The 20,130-nt window shown below is 38.6% G+C and overlaps 1 protein-coding gene across 3 annotated transcripts in view; it reads left to right on the forward strand.

Annotated features, from left to right (window-relative positions):
• Positions 1–20,130, forward strand: part of LOC117987835 (uncharacterized) — a 52,919-nt gene that overhangs the window by 14,969 nt on the left and 17,820 nt on the right. For 2 of the 3 annotated variants that reach the window (XM_034974900.2, XM_069502765.1), the window contains exons 3-7: positions 16,958–16,981; positions 17,662–17,944; positions 18,605–18,672; positions 18,794–19,000; positions 19,655–19,785. In XM_034974900.2, coding sequence (XP_034830791.1) covers positions 16,958–16,981; positions 17,662–17,944; positions 18,605–18,672; positions 18,794–19,000; positions 19,655–19,785 — 713 coding nt within the window. The remainder of the gene's footprint in view (positions 1–16,957; positions 16,982–17,661; positions 17,945–18,604; positions 18,673–18,793; positions 19,001–19,654; positions 19,786–20,130) is intronic. The other variant, XM_069502764.1, reaches the window with a different exon arrangement.

The raw sequence follows: 20,130 nt of genomic DNA on the forward strand, positions 1-20,130 counted from the left end.
CGTGAAGTCGGGGCGCATCAGGGTTACCTGTCCATCCAACTTACCTACTTACCGTCTTACCATCAAGGGTCTTTACTCTTTAGATTTTGGAAGACAGTTTATAGATATAATCCACCCACCCATGATAAGTCTTTGTATTCTTGTACTTTTGATTCTCCCATGCAACTTGCTTTTAGTTGAGGCTACGAAGTCATAAAAATTCGTTGGCAAAACGCCATCTAAGGACTTTGGGAGCTAAGTACAGCAGCTGCAAACACGTTTTTGAGAACGAAATAGCGTACTGCAAGGAAAAACCGGGCAAGTGCGAGTCAGACTCGCGCACTGAGGGTTCCGTACTATAGTCGTATTTTTTCGACATTTTGCACGATAGATCAAAAACTATTATGCATAAAATAAATGAAAAAACTGTTTTTGAGTGTACAGGTTTGTACATTTATTATGATACCCCACTTGGTATAGTAATCTTACTTTGAAAGTTGAAAACACTAATTATATTTGCCGAAGTTTAATTTTTTTTGTGATGTACCTAACCACATATTCACGGATTTTTCCCCCATACGTGTTATATAAGACCTACATATCTGCCAAATTTCATGATTCTAGGTCAACGGGAAGTACCATACGTTTTTTGACAGACACGACAGACCGACAACTAAGGGATCCTTTTTCCTTTTGAGGTACGGAACCCTAAAAATATTTGCTACGTACATTTTAAGACACATTACTTAGACCTAAGAAGCAGTCTCAAGTACTTGTAATTACACCCTTCGTACCGGAACACAACAATTAATATGCAGTGCGAGCTTGTACTTGGTGCAAATAATATGTATGGTAAAGCGACGACGAACTTGGTCTGCTTGTCGACTAGACGAACACTAGGAAGTTACTATACGCTAACACGAAAGTATATTATGTCTTAAACTAGGGACTAAAAAAATATTCTAGGCCTTAAAATTCCCGCTGTCCAATGTACTCGTAAATTAAAAGTAGATATGCTCATGAAATAAAATAATTATATGTAAAGTATGCAGCCGAAAGTGATGAACATCGGCCTTTAGAAAGACATTTCAGGTTTGTAGAGCGTTGTCTCCGTCGCTCATACCCATATGAAGTTTTGTCGGTCTCGACGACCGAGACAGCTGCTCTACAAATCGGCTATCTCCTTCTAAAGATCTTTGAACCGCCGAGTTTCTTGCTGGTTCTTCTCGTTAGGAAAGGCATTCCGAACCAGTTGGTAGATGCATTAATTGATGATGATCAAAAGTAAACTTGTAGGTAAAAGTTCATTTTAATAAAAATATCTACACACATAGGTATACTTGCAACATCTTACAATAACTACAACACAACTTACTATATATGTATTGTACAGTGTAAAATGAGAGTTTAAGTAGTAAGTACGTCCAGATATGGACCTGGCAATATGAGCAACACCCGTTAATTAAATTGATTACCAAATTGAGGGTGAATAGACAATAGTTAATTGTCTGTACCGATGTTATCGTGACACGGTTACGTTCATAAGATCTGCGGCTGTCACAATAATCATAATTGATTTAATTCCATGGGCGTGTCAGTTTCAGCAATTTTTTCCTATTAGCTAAATGGATCTTTTCAAGGAATGGGAGGGCTTGCTTTAATTAATTAGTTTCAACTTTCAGCAGTCGATAAGTCCGTTGCGTTTTATTATTTTAAGTTTCGTACATAATTTAGTACCTAATCCGCGAATTTGTTAATGTTGTTTTTATTTCAGACCAGTTCAGTCCTCCTCGGGTAGATTTTTTTTTTTAAATTCAAGCAATTCGAATAGGAAATTACTTCCAATAATAGAACATTCTCATTTCCTAAATTTCCATTCCATAATAGGTAGGAGGAGATTCTTCGACAGATTTTGTTCTAAAAGCCCCGTTTTTAGGGTTCCGTAGCCAAATGGCAAAAAACGGAACCCTTATAGATTCGTCATGTCTGTCTGTCTGTCCGTCCGTCCGTATGTCACAGCCACTTTTTTCCGAAACTATAAGAACTATACTGTTGAAACTTGGTAAATAGATGTATTCTGTGAACCGCATAAAGATTTTCACACAAAAATAGAAAAAAAAACAATAAATTTGGGGGTCCCCATACTTAGAACTGAAAATCAAAAAAATTTTTTTCATCAAACCCATACGTGTGGGGTATCTATAAATAGGTCTTCAAAAATGATATTGTGGTTTCTAATATAATTTTTAGGGTTCCGTAACTCATAGGTAAAAACGGAACCCTTATAGGATCACTTTGTTGTCTGTCTGTCTGTCTGTCTCTATATATAAAAATGAATCGCTAAATGTGTTGCTGGTCGCAAATCTCGACAACAGCTGAACCAATTTAGCTATTCTTTTTTTTATAATATTCCTTGAAGTACGAGGATGGTTCTTACTTCTCTTAAAAATTTAAAGTATTAAAATAAAATTAAAGAATCTACTGTTAGGCGGTAAGAAGTTCGCCGGGTCAGCTATAGTGGGTTATAATTTGCCAAAACTAGAGTACTTTACACAAATAAATACAGTCTAGTTTGCTTAAGGTTGTTTGTATAATTCCTTTGATAACAAATCGAGCTTATCCTTATCTAATTTGAAAACGGTAAAACGAACACAAACAAACAGATGTGCTGTAATTGCTTATCTTAGCCGTGAGTCAGCTCAGCGCCCGAGGCCCACCTGCCGGCGCGTACGTCAACAAATTACGTATGAGAGTTCCCTTCTGTGTTGTTGTTCTTACCTAAACTGCGCATAATTGAAAACGGGAACATTTTTATGGTTCCCTACCTCATAAGGAAACTTTTGAGGTACGGAATTCACGGTTTTCAGATTTTTCCCCGAATGTCAGCTATAAGACCTACCTACCTGCCAAATTTCATGATTCTAGGTCAACAGGTAGGTAGGTCAACCCTGTAGGTTTCTTGACAGACCGACAGACAGACAACAAAGTGATCCTATAAGGGTTCCGTTTTTCCTTTTGAGGTACGGAACCCTAAAAATGGTTTATGGCTATCTATCGTTTAGTAGGTACCTACGAAGTCATCAAAGATTAATTTCCTCTTCTATTTGTGATGGATTTGGAGGAAATGTAATTGTGCGAAGTCAACGACCTAAGTAGGAAACTGGGACACGGACGATTTTTTCAGCGGGAAGGAGTTTCGCATTCACTGTGAACAACTTTCGTAGGATGTGAATAATTTAATTAGTCTTTTTTTTTATAAAGAATACCGACATTTCATATTTCATATGATACCTACCCCACTTAATATATAGTCTTACTTCGAAAATTGAAAGTACTAATTATTAGTTCAGACCAATTTAATTTCTTCAGATTCTAGGTCAACGGGAAGTACCCTGTAGGTTTCTTAACAGACAGACATACAGAAAACAAAGAGATCCTACACGTATGAGAGTTCCCTTCTGTGTTGTTGTTCTTACCTAAACTGCGCATAATTGAAAACGGGAACATTTTTATGGTTCCCTACCTCATAAGGAAACTTTTGAGGTACGGAATTCACGGTTTTCAGATTTTTCCCCGAATGTCAGCTATAAGACCTACCTACCTGCCAAATTTCATGATTCTAGGTCAACAGGTAGGTAGGTCAACCCTGTAGGTTTCTTGACAGACCGACAGACAGACAACAAAGTGATCCTATAAGGGTTCCGTTTTTCCTTTTGAGGTACGGAACCCTAAAAATGGTTTATGGCTATCTATCGTTTAGTAGGTACCTACGAAGTCATCAAAGATTAATTTCCTCTTCTATTTGTGATGGATTTGGAGGAAATGTAATTGTGCGAAGTCAACGACCTAAGTAGGAAACTGGGACACGGACGATTTTTTCAGCGGGAAGGAGTTTCGCATTCACTGTGAACAACTTTCGTAGGATGTGAATAATTTAATTAGTCTTTTTTTTTATAAAGAATACCGACATTTCATATTTCATATGATACCTACCCCACTTAATATATAGTCTTACTTCGAAAATTGAAAGTACTAATTATTAGTTCAGACCAATTTAATTTCTTCAGATTCTAGGTCAACGGGAAGTACCCTGTAGGTTTCTTAACAGACAGACATACAGAAAACAAAGTGATCCTACAAGGGTCCGTTTTTCCTTTTGAGGTGCGGAACCGTAAAACATCTCTGTTAACCTACATTTAAACAAAAATAAATAGAAAACCCTAAAAATGGTTTAAGTAACTGAAACGTCGTCGTGGAAATTTTTTAAGAAAAAAATAGGTACATGATTTAATCTTTTTATGTCAACGTGGCACAACTGGCGCCAAGACCATTCTCACAGCATTGTTTTCCAAACACCTTCAAAATTCCTTGTCATTCGGCTTTGAGATGGTTCACATTAAAAACCCTAGACTATGCGCGAGACGTTCACACGACAAACAACCACGATGCCATTAACCTAAATCCAAGCTAAATTGAATCTTATGTGATTAGCATAAGGGGTTTTTGAGCGCAGATTTATGATTGTCCTGACAGACGTTGCAGTGGGCGCAGCGGCGCTTCGAGTTGGCAGAATGCCCAGAGCAAGTGATCTTAGACCTCCCGTCCCGGTCGCGGCCCACCCACGGCTCTGTCGCTCCCAGCCTCCCCATTACTACTTCAACTAATGCATGGGCACAATATCTCGCTGTTGACCCAGCAATGTATTATTCCAAAGCATTGCCAACGAGTGAGCAAATACAAAGAGCGTAGATATGCGCCCGTGTCACCACTGCGCCTTGCAATCTATCTCGGCTGCATTTCAAACTAGATTTATGCTATGCGACGGCAAGTGATATTCTATTTACATGTCCTCCATGTTGTATCGGAGCATCTTTTTAAAGCGCCAGTGCACATTGGCCGAGTGCGTTTCGAAAATGTCGGCCAATGTGTAAACTTTGTGAATTGTGGCGTAATACTTTGAGGTTTGTATGAAAATTAAAAACCCATGAAAGTCGAGAAGTCAACCAGCGCTGGCTGCACGTTGAGAATATTCGCCAAGTAGGTAGCTCAGTACACGTGAAATGTGCATCTTTGAAGACATTGCATCGGTCCAGTGCATTCGGCAAGTGTCGGCCAATGTGTAAACTTTGCAAACTGCGCTGTGAATGTGATTCTTTGATGTTTGTATGAAAGCCAAGTACACCCAGTACACGTTCACAAAATACATTAGCCAAGCACGTTAGGTCAATGTATACTAGGCTGTTTACAGTAGTTTAGTAACGATTTTTCCATAAAAACTTGCTCACTTTGGTGTAAGGAAATTGAATACATGAGGTGTTTATGTTGTACTGAGACATGTGGCAGCGACGTGTCTCTAGCGATACGCGTGGGCAGGCTCACTTCGACAAGTTAATACTCTGAAGACCTATAATAATATATCCTCATAAAACCCTTGTCATTCCCAAGTTCTTTATTCTATTCCAAACCGTCCTAAATTCAAATATCGGGTCTACTTCCATTCCTCCATTACAACAGTCGATATCTACATTATATTTTATAGCTGTCATAGGATTATTTGGTTTTTTTTTTTCAAATTTATTTTAGTCATTTATCCACAATGATTTCGGCTATGGCATCGATTTCCGTAGGGCAGGGTTTTATTAATTTATGTTCCTCTTGCAATAAAAGATACGAGATGAGATAGATGAAGATGCAATACAGATCTGCCGTAATCGTCTGACAATATCTTAGGAAGCTGTACTCTGTAGTATATAATAATGCACTGTTCCATCAAACACTCACGACTAGCTTTTTCTGAGAGTCAACTTTCGCTTACGAACAGGAATTGGCCGGTTCTCTTATATTCAACCATTGCATTGTGATCAACGTTTCCGATTGTCGTACAAGATCCATTTTTCATCACACAATTTGCAGTAAAAGAAAAGAGATGTACCTATCTAAGAATATTTCATTAGGTTTTGTCATCGATATAAATGACAAGATATTATGGTCAAGCGAACAAAATTTTTCACGGTTTAGAAACCAAATAAATCAGCGCCACCTCTTAGATACTAATGAACGACCCGTTTGAAATCCAGACGTCACTGAAGTTGCATTGGTGCATTTTGTTTGTTCAATAATCCTGTCCATACGAGTTAATATATATAATTCAATGGGTTTTTGTACAAAATAAATATTTGCGTAAACTGACAAAACTTGACAAAGTTTGTGAATCAACAGATAGAGTGATGCGAGATAAGATTCGCTTATCGTTTGGTCATTGAGGCAGGTCGCTCCATCGTATGGAGGAAAAAACTCAAGGCTGGTGACGCCGTCCAATCAACTCGCTATCTGTTTAGAGGGCCCATTTCAGATGATAGGTTTCGCTTCAGTTTTTGTCAGTCACTGCAGTGAATTACGGATAACCTATTATCTAACGCGATAATGTTTACACGATTAAATATCTGGGTAATTCTCTGCTCGATTAGCCATCAGTAGGTACCTACCCTCATTATAAATGCGAAAGTGTGTTTGTTTCTTGGTTTGTCCTTCAATCGCGTCGCAACGGATTGACGTGATTTTTTGCATGGATTTATTAGGTATATATTTGTTGTCATAGCGGCAATAGAAATAAGCATACATTCTGTGAAATTTTCAACTCTACCTATTACGGTTCACGAGATACAGTCCGCTGACAGACAGACGCTGACCGACATCGAAGGCTTAGTTATAGGGTCCCGTTGGCGCCCTTCGAGTACAGAACCCTAAAAAGAGTAAGCTATAGGTATTTACTTATATTGTTTTGCTTTGCTTATAGTACTTACTGACAGACAGACAGACGGACAGACAGCGAAGGCTGTAATAGGGTCCTTGGCGCCCTTCGGGTATGGACCCCAACACCCCCGTCTTTACCCGTAATTGCGTTGTTCAGACGCGCTCGTGAGTTTGATGGCAGCTCTGCACTGCTAAAAAGTATGCTCACGTATCGCGATGTACCTAATTACCAGTGTATAGGTCTAATAAGAAGCTGTAAAGGTTAGGACGTCCGCCTCCTAATCGGAGGCCGGGGGCTTCGATCTCGGGCACGCACCTATAACTTTTCGGAGTTATGTGCGTTTTAAGTAATTAATAATATCATTTTAAATATCACTTTAACGGTAAAGAAAAACATCGTGAGGGAACCTGCATGTTTGAGAGTTCTCAAAGGTGTGTAAAGTCTGCTATTCCGCACTTTGGCGCACTTTTTCACTCTAGAGGAGACCCGTGCTCTGTAGTAAGCCGGCGAGTTGCTGATGATGATGATGATAGGTCTAATCGGCGTACCATTAATGTAGGAGGAATCTATGTACCCTCGCCCTCGTCACCATTGCCAGCACGTTTGCCAAATACATTCGCATGAACTTCAATACTAACTGACTGGGTATTTTCTATTTATTACAAGATATTCCCCGACATGGCGTTCCATCCGCTTTAATTCTCAATTCACCAGTGTTCCGATGCTACAAGTTTCTGATATATATCTGATATTATTTTCTGAAGCATTTTCTACACAATCTAAATATATAAAAGGAAAAAGTGACTGACTGACTGACTGACTGATCTATCAACGCACAGGTCAAATTACTGGACGGATCGTGCTGAAATTTGGCATGCAGAAAGTAGTTTTGAAAATTCAAGCCCAAAGGTTTGAAATTTGTGGAGTCCACGTGGACGAGGTCGCGAGCATAAGCTAGTGTGAAATAAAAGTCATCATCTATTCCTACCTGTTTATTTCTCCTCTTCCCAAGTAACGCTCTTTCAAATGTGTTTTATTAATCTACAATTTGTGCCATAATTTTTCGCGAGGAAATATGCATTAACTAGGTCATTTAGTTTAATTTTTGTGTGCAAACGAATGAGCATGAGTTATCAATAGACACAATGACCTCATAAGTCACGATATGTTTTATTCCACTTTGTGTAGCTAGATAGCTATAGAATCGTCAAATGTCATTCAGATTGTAACAAAATATCGCTGGTTCGGAATGCTCTACCAAGAAAAACTATGTTGTTTATTATTACATTTCGAAATAGTGTTTTGCTAACAGGAAATGGGAATTTTATTTGCACATCGTTATCTATATCTAAATATATAAAAGGAAAAGGTCAATGACTAACTTAATGACTGACTGATCTATCAACGCACAGCACAAACTACTGGACGGATCCGCATCCGCTAAGAAAGGATTTTTGAAAATTCAACCCCTAAGGGGGTGAAATAGGTGTTTGAAATTTATGTAGTCCACGCGGACGAAGTCGCGAGCATAAGCAAGTCTACATATAAAAGGATAAACTGACTGACTGGCATATCATGACATCAACGTACAGCTCAAACCGCTTGGTACCTTGAGATTATGTTTGTAGGTTTTCAAAGTAGACCCCACTATGAAAGAAAATTCCACCCGAGTTAACCGGGGCGGGTCAGATAGTTGCTGAAATAATCACTAACTAAATAGTTCGGTTTCAATATTTTTATCACTGCCTCTGTAAAGTTGTGACATTGAAGTCGTAACGACGCGACGCGCAAAATGTATTTTGTGACGTCAATCTAAACAGTTATTTTATGAGAAGGCGGCATTCATTATGTCGCAAAAGGCGTTTAATTTTCTCAGATACAATTTCTAAATTATAGAGATCTCTTTTATTCCCGAGACTTCGCGTGGATTCAAGTTTTTCAAAGAGCCCTTTTGAGATTACTCAAAATCGTTTCTTCCTTTTTCAAAGGAAAAGTTTTTGTTACAAGTACTTATTTAGGCAGAACCTACGTACAAAATTTTTGTTTCCTCTAATATACATTATTGATAAGCTCTGATTCAATATGGTATCCAAATCGAAGAAGCCGTTTCATTTCGTATTGTTTATTGATAATGATATGGATATTATATTCACGCCATAAAAGCAAAGTATCCAAAGAAGGAGCGCTTATTGACTAGACTTATCGACACTTGAAAGGGAACACGTGGTGCGCAATTATAGTGTATGAGTCAGAGATGCGCCCGCGCACGCTGCAGCCCGCATCGGCACTTTATGAGACGTTATATTCTAGCTGACGCGGTCCGTGGTCGCCCGTACGGCAGGATATGATTGCAATAAGATCGCTCTATTTATAAACATTCTTATCTCTGTAACTGTGACTAATGATGTACGGAATTTGATGCTCTGGATATCTATGATCGCAACTTACATCGCAAAAACTTTCCCCTGCAATCTTGATGCTAAGTTTTTTTCCACCTCTTGTTATTTATTCTTGGCTAGCTAGTTTCCAGTTTCCACTTGCTTATTTTTTCCAAAATTATCTAAATATATAAAAGGAAAAGGTGACTGACTGACCTATCAACGCACAGCTCAAACTACTGGACGGATCGGGCTGAAATTTGGCATGCAGATAGCTATTATGACGTACGCATCCGCTAAGAAAGCATTTTTGAAAATTCAACCCCTAAGGGGGTGAATTAGGGGTTAGTTTGTGTAGTCCACGCGGACGAAGTAGAAGCATAAGCTAGTACCTAATATTAGGCTATTCAAATAAATTCCTGAAAGGCGGCAGACGCGTTGGCGGATGTTCTGCTGAAGATGATAATGCATGGACGGTGGCAATGAGGATATATACAGACATACGAAGACCTACAAAATAATTGCGGCCTAGGATTGGTTGAAATCGTGATCACAGACAATTGAAACTAATAATTCCTATTGAAGGGACCCACCTTCTTGTTTGCATGCTATTAATATAAAAACATCTTCCTTTCCATCTTCTGTCATGATCATGACTATCACCAAGTAGGTAAGTATTAGTAGCAATTTTAGCAGTCTTTGTTTATTCGTCGGTGATGGCAATCTAGATTGATCTGTAAAAGAAATTAGATTCGAATCAAGTCGAGCTTTGAAAATATAACTAATAACAAGTAATCATCAAGTAATTAGAAACAATGAAACTCAATATCAAAACGTTTCCATATTCAATTAGTACAAATTAAACTTGTGGCTTCAGATAATTTGTGGTGTATTGAATCGGAATTGTTTCCATTGTTGTATTGTAAATAAACCTTTATCCTAAAAAAACCGCTCAAGTGCAAGTCGGACTCGCACATGAAAGGTTCCGTACAATCGTACAGGAAATATCACTTTTTAATTAATTTTATTTAATCACTACGGTTTTCGGATTTTCCCTTTACTTGTGCTATAAGACAGCCTTTCATGATTCTAGGTCAACGGGAAATAGCCTATAGGCTTTGATTCACTTGATATGTCACGACAGATAGACAACGAAATGATCCTATAAGGGTTCTTTTTTACCTTTTGAGGTACGGAACCCTAATAATAGTCGTATTGTGAGCGCGGAAACATCCCCACCTCTGGATACACGTCACGAATGACACAATCCTCGTTTATTGCCCGCCCAGCCCGTTTGCGACACTAGGGGCCCGCCCACGACTTCGCCCGTATGTTTTTCATGTTATATAATGCGCGCTTTGCGAATTATAACAAGAAGAAAATAAGCAAGTATAAGTCCATGAAACTGGATAGTCCTCTCTGGAGGTGCTGGGGTGGGGCGCACATAGGCGCTAGGAGACTCCCACGAGCATTGTGAATTGTTAGAAAAAATATTATCTTGAAAATTCTTCTTCATTCTAGAATCATTATTATTAAGTAGGATTTACAGGAGGGCGTATCTTTTTAGGGCTCCGTACCCGAATGGTGCCAGTGGGACCCACTGTCTGTATTTAGGCCTCCGCTGTCCATCCGTATGTCTATGCCTGTCTCGCAAATCGCTCCGTAGGTAGTAGGTACGAGTCCACGAAAATCGATTACGTTGGGGTGCAAACCTTGCCTTGCGGTCCGATTAGATAAAGGAGGGCGGAACCAGGTTTTTTTAAAATTCAGATACAAGTTAGCCCTTGACTGCAATCTCACCTGGTGATAAGTGATGATGCAGTCTATAAGATGAAAGCGATCTAACCGGGAAGGGGTATGGCAGTTTTATTTTTTATTTTTTATTGAACCACCAACAGAATCATACAAAAAAATCGGCCAAGTGCGAGTCAGGCTCGCGCAATGAGGGTTCCGTACTACAGTCTTATTTTTTCGACATTTTGCAAGATAATTCAAAAACTATGATGCATAAAAATAAATAAAAATCTGTTTTAGAATGTACAGGTGAAGACCTTTCATATGATACCCCACTTGATATAGTCACTCACTTCGAAAGTTGAAAATACTAATTATTAGTTCATGACCACAATTTAATTTTTTTTGTGTGATCTCACCCTAAATTCATGGTTTTCCGATTTTTCCCCAAATGTCAGCTATAACATCTACCTACCTGCCAAATTTCATGATTCTAGGTCAACGGGAAGTACCCTGTAGGTTTCTTGACAGACAGACGGACAGACAGACAGACAGACAGACAACAAAGTGATCCTATAAGGGTTCCGTTTTTCCTTTTGAGGTACGGAACCCTAAAAATTACATAATTCAAGAAGTAGGACACCGCGGCATACGAGAGGGGATCTTGAAGGATATTTGGCTCAACAGTTCCGAGTTCTCCATGGTAACGCTTACGAGTTTGTGTAAGGATACCACATCATGTAGTTTGCGTCTATCAGACAGTGAGTTTAAACTGAAAATTTTAAGACGAAAAATTTTGTCATGTCCAATGGAATAAAATTGTGTGAATCGTCTAAATGCCTATACTTTCTAAATGATCTTTCCCCCGTATTCACAATCATGAGTTTTCACAATGCGCTTGAACACACAGTGTGTGGTTCCACCAATCAGATTATTTTGTCACGTTTCGATAATCTGAGTGGTGGAATCCACACTATGCGTTCGAGCACACTGTGCGATTTCATAGTAATGATTGTGAAGACGGGTGTTTGTGCATTTGGTAACTGGATTCCAAATCGCCGCACCATACTCAAGTTTACTTCATACTAGTGTGGCGAATAATATTTTTACAGTTTTATCAAACCCTAAATCGCTTGGCGGCACGGCTGTGCCGGTAGAGTGGTAACCAGCCACGGCCGAAGCCTCCCGCCAGACCGGACCAGAAATTTAGAAAAAAAAATCCAAACCCCTGCCAGGAATAAAGCCATAATATATCCTTCATGTATTCGCCCGTAAAATTATGTGTTAATTAGCACACATTTGGCAGCGTAGTTTATAATTAACTCCCGTCATTTTCGAAATACCTACACTTACTTGCAAAAATCTCGAGGAGACAGCAGCGTCAACGTCCACTACGCTATTCCAATTATTTTGGCACGAAAACAATGTCGTTAATATTGATACTATTTTTGTCGGGAATTCACGTGTAGGTACCTATATCAACCGAGAAATGCATTATATCCCTGTAAAAGTACATTTATGATGACATTTTTTTCTTTTAAAGCACATAAAGATCACCGTATTTTTTCGTGGCGCAATTAATTTTTTCAAAAATGCGCAGATTTTTAAAAATGCTTCGCGGGGGGGACTCTTTGATTTTCCTAGATAAAAATAGCCTATGTCACTCTCCAGGTCTTTAACCACATAATGTAACATTATATCAATGCATGTTTACATGTTTTTAAAATTTTTGTCGGTTTGTCTGTCTGCCTTCTTCCCATAAAAAAATTGGATTAAAACTCCTCAATCCTGATGCTGTACGGGAATTGACCACAAAAATTTATGGGATTTAGAAACTGTCAGTTATGAATCGATATTGGAGGTACCTACCTACCAAGTAAAGACTTTTAAACTAGAGTACCCAAATCCTCAGCCCTGATGCTTTAAGTAATTGCATTCTTAAATCGTGGTGATCCCACGGAATTTTTAAAGAATCATGCGTTTAAATGTGTTAACAAAATTTGGTACTGAGATATCTTGCATCCCGGGGACGGGCTGCTGCGGATAGGCTACTTTTTGTCCTGGAAAATCAAAAGTTCCCACGGGATCCTCAAAACCTAAATCCACGCGGGTGAAGCCGCGGGCATCAGTTAGTGTAAAATAAACTGTTGTTTACTTTCCATGAGTACAGTCCCGCTGAGCATTCATTCATTGTGTGCAGATTGCAAATAAACGTTTACTACTTCATTGTTTGGCACACGATGGTTCCCCTGAATCGCTAATACCATTGTGCAAACACCATGATTGTCTACTGTTCATGTTTTGCTCCGTTGTGTAACGGTGGCTTCCTTAAAAGGCATGCCATCTTATTTTCTGGGTTCCGTACCTGAATGGTGCCAACGGGACCCTAGTATAAGTCTCCGCTGTCCGTCCGTCGTCTGTCTGTCAGCGGGCTGCATCTTATAAACCGTAATAGGTAGAGAATTTAAATTTTCATAGAATGTGTATTTCTATTACCGCTAGAACAACAAAGAATAAAAATATCAAAATGGCTGCCATACAAATAAAAAAATATTATAATAATGACGTATCATTTATCAAAATCGGTTGAGCCGTTGAGTAATTACAAGCGGATATAGGAACGGACATACATACACACAGGTCAAACACGTAACCCTCCTTTGGGCTTCGCCGTAGTCCGGTAAAAAGTACCTACATATTTAGGTGGTAGGTAAAGTATATTTTGTACGATGGCACGGAACCCTTCGGGTGCGAGTCCGACTCGCACTTGGCAGGTTTTTGCTACGATCGCCTGTTTCACTTGTTACTTTGTCCTCTGTTTTTAGAGGCATGTTTGCTAATTGGTGTTTTCAGATCAACAACCTTGAATTGCACAAGATATTCTTAAAATCCATGTCATTTTTGGTCGTAGCTTACCTTCAAATATTTCCATTTCAGTCTAAACTCTGAACCTACAACGTTCTTCTCGTGTTACTGTGCAAAGTCTTTTAATTTAGATTTCACTGGATGTATGGACCATAGCAGACATGATGCTTTTAGCATCAGCCATCGGCGATTTAGTTGCCTTTTGGAAACACGATGCCTAGATGAACAGTGTTATTTCAAATAAATTAAATATGTTTATATGATTTTTTAACATGGCATTGATAATTCCTCATAACTTAGAATCACTCAATATAATGTGGGTACAAAAAAGTAGCTACTAGCTTGGACTATTTTACAAAAAACGTAAATAATGACATAATATTAAAAATTCCCCGGATACGTACGAAGCGATTTGCCTCCTCATTTCTAATTCGAACCGCCAAGATTTGGAACACCCTTCCAGCACCAGTTTTCCCACCGAATTATAATATTATGGGTACCTTCAAGACAAGAGTGAATCTTCTAGGCAAGCGCGCTCCATCTTAGGCTGCACCCAGGTCTGATTGCAGTCAAGCGCTAGTTTATAAATTAAAAAAAAAATATATAGAAAATTTCTATGGATAACGGTATCCATAAAGAACTATTTCAATAAGAAACCCTTCAGATTAGAACTGCGCAAAAAATATTAAGATTTAATTTGTTAAATAATAATTTTCTTGTTCAATAGAAGAACGTAATGTTTCGTTGCCTACTAGAAATAACTAGAAATAACTAGAAATAACCAGAAAGCCTGGCGGCCTGCGGCGGTGCTTGATCTAATTTCATGATGAGCTATTGTGGTGTTTTTAGGATTCCGTACCTCAAAAGGAAAAACAGAATCCGTATAGGATCACTTCGTTGTCTGTCTGTCTGTTCGTCCGTCTGTCTGTCCGTCATGCCTGTGAAGAAAACCTATAGGGTACTTCCCGTTCACCTGGAATCATGAGATTTGGTAGGTAGGTCTTATAGCACAAGTAAAGAAACAGGCGTTACTTTGCGGAAGTCCATGATATACAATGAACCAAAAGCTTAATTTGCTATAATCCGCTGAAACAGGTCGAATCTGTATAGTGCAACATGCAGCATGCGAAATGCACCGCCCGCCCTCCCACTGCTAAACATGTAGGAAAAAGCAGCCACCAGGCAAGCAACACGCACCACCACCACGCAGCACCACACAAATCCCAAACACACTCGACGCACGTTTCGCCCCGACACCGGAACGTCCTCAGGAGATGTAGACCTTACAATGCACTTTGCAATTGAAAATTTTACTATATTTCAACGTTTATGAAGTCCGGTTTTAATTTTGAACTTTATATCAATAAATTTTTTACGTGACTCGGAAATTACGTAGATAGGAGGTGCCTTACAACAGAGTGACAAAGGAGGTAACAAGACAGGTGTCCCCATTCACACGGGTGACGGGTTCGCGTGCGGTAAGAGGTCTTTACGTACTCGTTGAGACAAGATAAAGATGTTCAATTTACACATCACCTACCGCATTGATTCATTGAGTTCCAATCTAAAAGATTTTGCAAATGTTGCTTTCCTCCTTTCCTCACCAGCTTCCCTCAGACCCAAATGATTATTAACTTTAAACAAGGATTTAGAAGCCTTCATTTCAAATTCATTAAGTCGTTGCCAGAATAGGGCCCTATATGAAACCCACCATACACTGTGTCGCAATCACCTCTGATTGGTTGACAATTTTTTACTATGCACCTATTCGATAAAACTCTATGTTGCTGCCACGGAGTTAGGCATCAGCTTAGGCTCCTTAGCCAATGCAAATTCCGAATCATAATATTCAAAATAATCATAATATTCCTGGATATTGAATTATTGTGAGCGTGTGTTAATTTGTTGGTCAGAAAAAATCAAGTTGGTCTCTATAGTCTATTCCATCAACAGTCGACTACTCCATTCAGAAATAAAGATTTATTTTTGGTCAACAATGATATCCAAAAAAAAAATTAGTTCCGCCAATTTCGTGAAGGTGCGGCGTGAATGAATCAAATGGCCATGAACATTGAATGCCCCATTATGTTCTTGGCAATTTGAAAACTGACTCATCGCGATCAATCTTAACTTGTCTATTGTGGGGTGTTTCCTGCAAAACTACGAGTACAACTTTACATCAGCCAAGTAGAGGTGACCAACGTTCCTCTGCGTACCACCTACTTAGTAAATGATTTATTTGTTATTCTTCAAGTTTACTGAATTGGTCTTTTCAGGATTGTATACTGAAGCCATTAGTTCGCATTACTTATATATTAATTCTTTTCATACTTATGCCAATGCTCGCATATATTGAATCTTAAAAATCTAACCTCATTCTATGAAACTTTATTTATGGTAGTAAAATAAATCACCATATATTTATGATGCAGCGCGCAAATTATTTCGACTTCGAGAGTGGATCTTTTTTTTTACAAAAGAATATTAGCCATGCTATACAGGACTAATATTCCCCTTTCCCCTCCAACTAAACGTAAAGCTTGTGCTAGGAGTAGGTACGACAATAGTGCAACGGGTGGGGTTTAACCTTTCCTTTTTTTGACCTTTCGGAATTCAGTCCGCTCCTCAACCATTGAGCTATTGAGGATCTGATAATAGATACATTCATGGGCATTAGCTAGTACTTAGATCTATCGTGCATGCCAACCCAACAAATCAACGAGTAGTAGGCAAATAATTTCACATTCACGAGCATGAAAAAGTCCTTGTTTAAGTTTACACTTACGTCATGCAATGATCGCCGTTATATCATAATTACAGGAACGCCAGCATGACAGCAACTTGAATGAATAATATTCTCTCCAAAAGTGGGTTTTCATTTATATTTTGAATAAGCGTCTCTGATTCTTTTAAAGCATTTATGACGAGAAACTTCAATGTCTTTAATGGCAGTACAGACTGCCAAACAACTAACCTATATAAAACCCTTGTTAGCTTTGAATTCACGTTGGGTTTTTAAGAATACCGGGGGAACTCTTTGATTATCCGGGGTAAAAAGTAGCCTACGTCTTTTCTCGGGATGTAACTCTGTACCAAATTTCATCAATATTGGTTAAGCTTTTAAGCCGTGAAAAGCTAGCAGACAGGCAGATAGACACACTTTCACATTTATAATATTATTTTAGATTTGTTATGAACTCTTATCATTATTCGTAATCATAACTCAGGTTTGTTTTCTGTTGTGCAGCCGAACGAAGGAGCGGACAATCAGGTAGTCATCTCTTAACTATGTGTGTGTTGTTTACGTCATGTGTTATCATTCTCTAACCATGTTTGTGTTGTCTTTAGTGAATATCTTGTTTGTGTTTTGTGTTACTTACATACACCATGTTTTTGTGGACTATACAGTAATACTACATTCAATTAGAGTTAATCATGTTATTATGGAACTCAGTTTTATCTCTAACCTTATGAGGCACTTACCTGATATTTTTTGTGGGGTGTAAAACTAACCACATGCAGTTGCCCTATTAGTAATATTGATAATTTTAGTTTTTATAATTACTTATTTTATTTCATATACGTTTTCTGATAGGCTGTTGGTGTAATAAGTATATTATTATGTAGTACCAATGCATCTGTAACATATTATTACTGTAGTGGGTTTAAGTAACTGCATACATTTTAGTTTATTTTCACAAATTCATATTGCTTGAATATTTGAGAAAATATAGCTTTTATTTGGATTTTTATGTGTCTAAAACTTCAAATGTTATTTTGATCGGTATAATAAACCCTCATCAAAACTACCAGATATAAGTCAACTCTTAAATAGGTAGACTATAGTGTGTACCTACTAAAGGTTCTTCTTTATAAAGGACCTTATTAATCAATAAAAAATACTCGCATAGAAGTTAAATAATATTAAAGAACCAAATTTTTTATCTACAGTTGTTCACGGCGAGCGTAACGCACCTACAAGATGCCCGCCGCTCGCAGCCGCCCGACTCTGGTTTCTCAGAGCCGGTCAACAACAATGTTAGCGAAGACAACAACAATGGTCCCATTTCACTCCGGGAGATGCAGAACATCGCGAACAACAACGCAGCAGCCTACATCGTCAGTGAAAACGAGGAGAGGAATCGCATCAGCAGAGAGTCAGTCGTCGAGTTCGAACCGCTACCAGCCGAGATACGGGTGATCGATCCGTTGGAACGGTGTGCTGACTGGTTTGGTAAGTTTTTTGTCTATAACAAAATTGTAAAGAGAACAATAATGTCCTAATTTCTCTCCGGGAGATTTATATCGTTAGTGAAAACGAGGACAGGTAATACATAAGCAAGTCTTAAACTAAGTGAGATCTATATAGCGCACTCTGACTTTGCTTATACTTAAGACAGAGTTAAAACGAGACAGAGCTATATCTCCCACATAAATCTGCCTCGTTTTAACTCAATCATAAGTCTGAGCAAAGTTAAAGTGCGCTCTATAGATCTCAGCTTAAGATCTATACAGCGCACGTTGACTTTGCTCAGACTTAAGACACTTAAAACGAGACAGCGTTATATCGCTGGCATAAATCTGAGTCATTTTAATTGAAACTTAAGTCTGAGCAATTACACTCTATAAATCTCATCCTAAGTTATTCTACAAACAGCGCGTTAGTAAGCAGGTGGATCGCCAAAGGTTGAGTTATAATTTATGAACTTCCACCAGAGGAACCACCAATTCATAATCCATTCTTGAGAAAGTATTCGACTCATAAAAAAAGTTACACAAACGTTATCAAAACACAAAAAGAGAGTTGTTAGCTATATTTTATATGCCTATACATACTTGCAAAAAAGGGAGTTGGTAAGTAAAATGTGGTTAATATTTTTATTTATTGTTTCAGCTGGGGAGGATTTCCCGAGAAACCAGTTGCAGTATCTTCGAGAAATCGGGCGAGGATGGTTTGGAAGAGTAAGTACTTGTAACGTACACTCTTTCAGTATTGCGAAAAATCAACAAGCAACCAAAATTGGGATGATTGCAATATTCTAGGATTGAGGGACCGCAACCTATAAATTGGTTTAACTTTTAGGTGGTAGAAGGCGAAATCGAAGACGGTGCAAGTAACTCCACAGTCGCCGTCAAAATCCTCAACCAAAACGCGAGCCTAGAGGACAAGGCGCGGTTTCTCGACGAGGCGCGCCTTTACCGGGACATGGACCACGAGAATGTGTTGGGATTCGTAGCCAAATGCCTGCAGGAGGACCCTTGGATACTTATATTCGAGCTGTGCTCTGTGGTACGTTGATAAAACTGTATAGTGTGAACGTTTTCTTCTAACTCGTACCTTTTTTTAAAAAAGGCGAGCAAACAAGCAGGTGGGTCATCTGATGTGAAGTAATTACCCCCGCCCATGAACATTTGTACCAGAGGAACCACCAATGCGTTGCGGGCCTTTCAGGAATTTGTTGGTCCGCCTATGATACCTAATTCGTACCTGATAGAGTTGTTTTGGATATGGATTAGTTTTTTTACTGTGGTTGCTGCTATTTACTGTCAATGCCTTTTTTATGGTTTTTTTGGAAGCACTTGCTAACCAATGATCACTCTCTGATACATCCATTAGATAAGTCAATCTATCTTATTGGAGATAGTCATATATACGTTAGTCTCAACCTTGAAACACTGAATGTGGCCCTAAAGTTACCCAGAACAATTTTATTGGAAATAAGTCGCGCAAATTGCTAATGCACGTGGCCGCCATTTTAGTGACGTCAGCACTAGACTGAAGTTTCGTGCTGATGGTATATTGTTATTTCGGCTGACATCAAAATGACGTCATTTCGATGGTAATGAGACATGGTTCTAGCGCAATAGCAATTTTCGGGACTTATAGCTTTGTCTGTTTTAATTATTTGTGGGGGAAAATTGCATATTTTTTTTATTGTTTCAGGACCTCCAGCAATATCTAGCAGTGAACCGTCCAAAGATGGCAATTTTAAATGAGAGTGGTGTTCCCCTACAGCTCATGTGTGACGTTACATCAGCCCTTGCACATATACATTCGAGAGGATATTTATACGGGTCTGTAGAGATTAAAATCTTTTGCTGGCTAGCCTGGCTTTTTGGCAAATAATCCCTCAAACAGATGGATCTTTATTGAAATGGAAAATTTTGTTTAATTCATCATTTTTTTATGCATTCATGACGATTGTACAATTGATTGTATAGATTGTACAAAAGGTAGATATATAAAAAAGCAGCTATACATATTAATAAATTACCTCAAATGAATCGCTGAATGTGTCGCTAAGCGCAAATCTCGAGAACAGCTGAACCGATTTCACTAATTCTTTTTTTTGTAATATTCCTTGAAATATGAGGATGGTTCTTGCGGAGAGAAAAATTTAAAAAATTGTAAGTATTAAA

This window comes from Maniola hyperantus, chromosome 13, assembly GCF_902806685.2.
Source record: "Maniola hyperantus chromosome 13, iAphHyp1.2, whole genome shotgun sequence".
NCBI lineage: Eukaryota > Metazoa > Arthropoda > Insecta > Lepidoptera > Nymphalidae > Maniola > Maniola hyperantus.